The sequence below is a fragment of the Pygocentrus nattereri genome, chromosome 3, assembly GCF_015220715.1.
Source record: "Pygocentrus nattereri isolate fPygNat1 chromosome 3, fPygNat1.pri, whole genome shotgun sequence".
Classification (NCBI taxonomy): Eukaryota; Metazoa; Chordata; class Actinopteri; order Characiformes; family Serrasalmidae; genus Pygocentrus; species Pygocentrus nattereri.
The window spans coordinates 24,559,878-24,566,472 of record NC_051213.1 but is presented as its reverse complement, the minus strand read 5'-3'; the positions used below and the strand labels follow the sequence as shown (position 1 = coordinate 24,566,472).

Genomic DNA, 6,595 nt, shown 5'->3' with positions numbered 1-6,595 from the left:
ATCAAACTAAACGCTTCTACGCTTTAATCTCCACCAGCACTACATGACCAAACACGGCTGCACATCAGGCTCCGGTGTTTTTCCTCTGCGAGCTACTGAGATAAATAAATAAGTGATGGCTGGACATAACCACGCCTTTGACAGAGTGGTGACGAGCACCTGTGACCCTGAGAGCATCCCCGTCCACTCCTCATTCACTCTCTCAGAAAGACAGATGGAAAAGGAAGAGTGCAAACTCACCAGTGGGAAGCCTTTCGCTCTCGCGCCCGAGATCTTTCCCCAACACCGCGGCTCCTTATTTCCTCCTCCAAAAGCCTGCGGAAACAGTCCAAAAATGAGAGCAAGACAGATGCACAGACACGAGGAGTGGCCAAAGAAAACTGCATTAGAATAAATAATTGAAATAGGACTGACACCCAAAACAGAGAAGGAGAGAAAAAAACTAAGTCCTGTAAACAGCTGCGGTTGTTGGAAGGAGCGCGCGCCTGATTGCAGACTTTTACACGACTGAAACAGGAGAGATGTAAGATTTGTTTAAAGCCCCACATTTCCATTTAAGAACGTGATTGTGTTTGCAAAGATCCCTTTCAATCTTGGCATCTCCCCCCTCTCCAGCCCTCAGCGTCTCCGAGGCTGCTTTGCAATTCATAGAATTGGTAATTTGCTATTGGGACAAAACGTGAAGGGAAAAATAATCAGATCAGCCGGGGAAAGCAGCGCGAGGAGAAGCCAGGAGGGAGAAACGCAGGATTTCTCCAAGTTGCTGTTTAGAGAAAGAGAGGAGAGGGGTTGAGGGGGTGGGGGGGAGAAAAGAAAAAAAATGCATTGAAGGAAAATTGTATGGAAATAGGCAGAGCTCTCTGCGCTCGAGTAACCGGTGGAAGTCCAAATTCAAACGTGGAGAAATTCAGAGACGAACGACAAAAAAAGTCAAACAAATAGATATCACATTTATTCTGAACAGTGCCGAGAAAAGTCTGTAGAAGTGGCATCAAAATGTGGCGGGACGTGGGAAAAACAAATCACACTTGACAGACTGTAGAGTAGAACATGTGTAGAAAATCCAGTGAAAACGCCGGGGGTCCATTTCAGAATAACTGTGTAATGTTACTCGCTGTCAGTGAGTGAACCTGAGTTTACTGGGTCCATTCATGTCTGCCCGTGATGGACAGTCTTTATGTGGCGTTGTAGTCTTTACAATAAAACTACTGCGCGCTAATAAAGTCCAGTGCCGTGGTGTGGTGGGTGGTTTGTGGAACATGTTAGAGTTGTGATGTACTTGAAGAGGAAGGGGGTACAGTTACTAACCACACTAATTTAAAGAAAGGGGAGGGGGATAGGGGGCTTGTGTTCCACACTAGTGAAGAGGACGGCACTCCCCCACGTGGTTTAGGTGCAAAACAACCCACGAAGACTCATTTGGTAAAAAGGAAAGGAGAAGAAAGTGAGAGAGAAAGAGAGAGAGAGACAGAGAGAGCGGCCAATAGCGAGTGAGTGCGATCACTGACTCAGACCGGAGGGAATCACTGGAGGCTCGTCGCGTGCATCGACCAACCAGCGCTGTCCAGGGGCGTGTCCTCCTGCCCCTCGCCCCTCCCTCGACAGGTCGTCGCCTTCCCTCGCTCTAAAGCCCATCTGCGCCTTACGAGCGGCCGTCAGTGTTTCCCCGCAAGTGCGAGCAGCAGCAGCATTTGTAGCAGCAGCTCTGTTCACAGCGTTAGCAGCTATGGCCACGACGGCACAGTACATTCCGCGGACTAACGCGCTGTCCTCCACCCCGCTCATGCACCCAGACCCGGACCGCATGCACCAGGGCACCACGTACCGCGAAGTGCAGAAAATGATGCACCACGACTACCTGCAAGGGCTCACGCACCACCAGTGGCTGCCCAGGTCCGCCGCGCCCGACTGGAGCGGCCAGGCGGAGCACAAGAGCGCCTGCGAGGATCTGCCAGCAGCCGTGTACCAGCGCGCGCACATCGCGCACCAGCCGAGCCAGGGCGCCCACCACCCGCAGCATCACCACCATCACCACCACCCTCATCAGAATCACCAGCACCACCACGGCGCTACATGGGCGGCGACCACAGCGCACCACCTGCCCCCTCTGTCACCGGGCACGGGCGCGCACCAGCCGCTGCTCTACTCGCAGACGGGCTACGGCATGCTCAGCGCGCCGCTGCACGAGGACGCGGGCGGAGGAGGCGGCGGAGGCGGAGGTACGGGAGGAGGAGCAGGAAGCGAAGGCGCTCTCGAAGCATCGCCGCACGCGCCCTACGGCCACCAGCAGCAGCAGCAGCACGAGCTGCACTCGGACGAAGACGCGCCAAGCTCGGACGACCTCGAGCAGTTCGCCAAGCAGTTCAAGCAGCGGCGCATCAAGCTGGGCTTCACGCAGGCGGACGTGGGCCTCGCGCTTGGAACGCTCTACGGCAACGTGTTCTCGCAGACCACCATCTGCCGCTTCGAGGCGCTGCAGCTGAGCTTCAAGAACATGTGCAAGCTCAAGCCGCTGCTGAACAAGTGGCTGGAGGAGACGGACTCGAACAGCGGCAGCCCCACCAACCTGGACAAGATCGCGGCGCAGGGCCGCAAGCGCAAGAAGCGCACGAGCATCGAGGTGGGCGTGAAGGGCGCGCTGGAGAACCACTTCCTCAAGTGCCCCAAGCCCTCGGCGCACGAGATCAGCACGCTGGCCGGCACGCTGCAGCTGGAGAAGGAGGTGGTGCGCGTGTGGTTCTGCAACCGCAGGCAGAAGGAGAAGAGGATGACGCCCGTGGGGGTCCCACACCCCAGCATGGAGGACGTTTACGCGCAGGCCGAGACACCCCCGCTGCACCACACACTGCAGAGTCCCGTCCCGTGACCGACTGACCGACTGACTGACTGCTCCATGCGCTCACTTCCAAAAAAAGACTGAGAGAGAGAGAGTGACAGAGAGAGATAAAGAGACCACCGCAGCAGAAGCAGCGAATAGAAAGGGACTAAAAGGATTTGTCTGTGTTTCATCTCTGTTTCGTTGCGTATTTGTTTATCCCGAGAGGCAACGCGTACTCGCTTTACAGCAAAAGTTGGGTGGAAAGAGTTTTGGTGTGAGTGAGCCGGTCACGGTGACGCAGGCACAGCAGAAAGAGTGAAATAGTCTCATGTATAGCTGGTTTCAAACAGCTGGTTTCATTCTATTCCTGACTAGTTTGTTTTTGGGGGGTGCATTGTGGAGAGAAATAAATTTAAAAAATGGCTTATTTTAGCGCCGCTTAAAGGGAGCCCCTGCTCCACAAACGAGACCGCGTGCGCGCGCGTGGCTAACGTTAGTCTCACGTAGATGAACAGGGACTGGATGGACCCTACACGACCACCATTAATAGCGGTTAATGGTGCTGGTGCAGGATCCATCCAGCCTTGTTCAGCTCATCTCTCACACTGCTCCTCCTCTGCTGTTTCTTTTCAGTCTGGGATGTGGGATCTTTTCAGGGTTTGCTTTTTAGTGAAAATGTTGTGTTCAATATTCTGCAAACAGCAAAGTCTCCAGTGTTGAACGAGCACCTGCCGTGTTTCCATCAGCCACAATGGAAACGCTGTAAGAGTGAATTGGACACTGTAGGTGCTGATTCTTCTCTGCAGACTGTGCTGCCACTCTGTGCTTTGGTTTGTCCTTCGAGGAAACAAAAGCTCGAGCAGTTTTGTGTCCGAGCCACTGAGCCATGATACGGAGAAGTGGAGCACGAGCTTTCTGTCTCCGTACAGCACACCCTGCACAGCCATGGGCCTAAAGTACAGCACACAGCCATTACACGCGCACGAGCTTCTTATTTTGACGTTTGTTTCTGCTTTTCTTCTTTCTTTTCTTGTTCTCTTGTTTTCATGAGCACTTATTCTGGCGTTACTGTAATGTGGCTACTTTAGTGTGTCCATGCTGGGGGAAAGCGTGCTGGTTTTAAAGGCAAGCTGAAAGAAATGTCTTCTTCTTCTTCTTCTTCTTCTTCTTCTTCTTCTTCTTCTTCTACTTCTTCTACTACTTCTTCTTCTACTTCTTCTACTTCGTCTTCTTGTTTACATTCTCCATAAATGTTCCCAGTGCTGGAGCTCTGTCTCCCCTGCGTAGGTTTATCTCCCTAGTGTAAAGCGTGCTGAGGGTGAGAGGGCTAAAGTACAGAAGTGCTCAATCTCAGGTAAAATCCCAGCGCCTGTCCAGCTCCACTCCTCTACAGCCCACTGTGGACCACCACTCTCTACTGAGCCCCTTACTGTCCCACTGTGCTCCTGACTCACACCCACCGGATAAAGGGAGATATTGTGGGGAGAAAATCAGCTGCTGCTGCGGGACTATTTCTGTTTCTTTCTTCTTTCCTCTTGTTCTGTCTTTAATCTGTCTGAGAGCAGCACATAAACCGAGGGATCCTGACTGACTCGTGCGTTTCGTGTCTTTTCTCATCTGTGAGTGAGCAGCTTGGAGCAGGTGTTCATTTTTTTCCTTTCTTTTCTTTTCTTTTTGCAATCCTGTCATTTGAAACGGTGTGGATATACAACTTTTTTCCAGAAAAAAAATGAAAAAAATGAAAAGATTTTAAATAAATAGTTGTCATGATTATTTCCAATATGTAAATATGTCCAATATGTAAACATATGTATTTGTTCTGAGTTTGTTTTTTGGGTTTTCCTTTTTCTTTTCTTGTTTCCTCCGAGCAGTTTTGTACACTTACTAATTCCAAGAAGATATTTTAATATTTCATTTAAGAATTTGACCGTTTATATATCTATATATTTATTTCTTAAATGTGTTTGGAGCTTTTTTCGTTGGGCTCTGTTAATTATGTTGCAGTGGATTACAAATGTTTTGTTTACTACATTTGGTTGTATGTTGATTGCGAAATGTAGACTGCAAAGTCACATTTATATTTATGTTATAGTAATATTTTATTACTTACATAAAACGTATATACAGGTACTTGCCTTCTGTCTTTTTTAAACACAAACTGTCTCGCTCTTTCTCTCTGCCCTGCTTATCTATTTGTCTTCTTGACAAGGTAACAAAATCTACAATAATAATAATAATTATTATAATTATAATAATAATTATTATTATTATTGATCAGACCCAGTGTGTTTTCAGTGCCTGTAGGAGTTTAATTCCAAGTAGTTTCTTGTACATCTCTCGCTCTAATAAACAACTTCACTCGCTCAGGTCAACATTTTATCTCACATCTAATTAATATCTCATTTCTACAGTATATAAATACACGTCCACTTCATTTTCTTCTTAGGCAGAAATCTAACACAACCCCAGTTAATATTTTATACAGACATGTTATCTTAAAGTAAATTACCATTTCTCAACATTTACGTACAAATATTGTTTATTAACTATTAAAAGAGAGTGAAGTGTGAGATTATTATCATTTACAGTGTAATTTGTGTGGTACAGGGTGTTGATGTTCAATTATAGATGTAAAATATGAGAAAATAGCATTAATAAAAGACAACAAAACACACTTCTGTATTTCAATATTAACGGTTTTCCTGCTCGCCACCTTCCCTTAAATAATAACAATACATAATAATAATTATTATTAATTATTCTAGACCGATTTGCATTTAAGCCGTTTGTGAAAAAGCGTGTAAATGACAAGAGTCTGTTCAAAAGGTCTGTGACAGTGCGATTTTATACTGATTCCCCAAAAACACTTAAACTCTTAGTGCGCGAGACTGGACTTTGGGTTTTGGACATTCTCACATGTTTTTGGTCAGTATAGTTGAACTTGGGCTCACATACATTTATTTGTTTCGAATATTAGGACGTGGTCCCGGATTTTTCATTTTATGATGCTGCTGCTGCTGCTGCTGCTGCTGCTGCTGCTGCTGCTGCTGCTGCTGCTGCTGCTGATGATGATGATGATGATGATGATGATGAGTTGTAGTAGTATCTGACGGAAACTCAGACCATCCTCTCACACCAGCAGCAGAGAAACGACTGAATTAAAAAGTGTCTATATGTATTTATCAAAAAGTAAAAACACATGGAGTTAAATGATGTGATTTAATCAGCGTTAATATTTCTGTGGTTTTAATCGCGGCGAGCTGAACAAAAAGCGTTTCACAGCAAGCGCAGTTCTACATGCAGGATTGTTTGAACACCGCAGTCATGTGGGTTAAAGAGGGTTTCGGGTTTTTCGCTTCAGGTAAAACCTGGTGATGCTGAATGATGTGGTAGTACAGGTGTGTGACTTTGGCCTGCAGAACTATCAACACCACAAACATAACATACACCCTTATCACCACTTCATCAGAGCGAAAGCTACAGCGGACACAGTCAGAGAACATCTTTACATAAGACCAAACACATGAGCGGGAGCTGCGACCAGTTTATATAAACGCCGGATCACATTTTACTGCAAACATTTGTAAAAGTGACTGTTCATTGCTATATAAGAGTGTGTTTTCATGCTGTTTCTGTGATTGATCAGATATGAGGATATCATACACAACACACTTAAAACATGTTATCTTAAAGTACAGAAACTCCGCCGGCGTCCAGCATCGGACGCAACGACAGATTTAACTTGACCATCTCGTTGTTAACTGTTCTTCCAGCAGC

General features: G+C 47.0%; 1 protein-coding gene across 1 annotated transcript; it reads left to right on the top strand.

Moving 5' to 3' along the window:
• The first annotated feature begins 1,654 nt into the window (after positions 1-1,654).
• Positions 1,655-4,948, top strand: pou3f1 (POU class 3 homeobox 1). Its single transcript, XM_017693899.2, has one exon. It carries the CDS (start codon positions 1,727-1,729, stop codon positions 2,864-2,866), a length of 1,140 nt encoding a protein of 379 aa, XP_017549388.1. The 5' UTR covers positions 1,655-1,726; the 3' UTR covers positions 2,867-4,948.
• Positions 4,949-6,595: the final 1,647 nt, after the last annotated feature.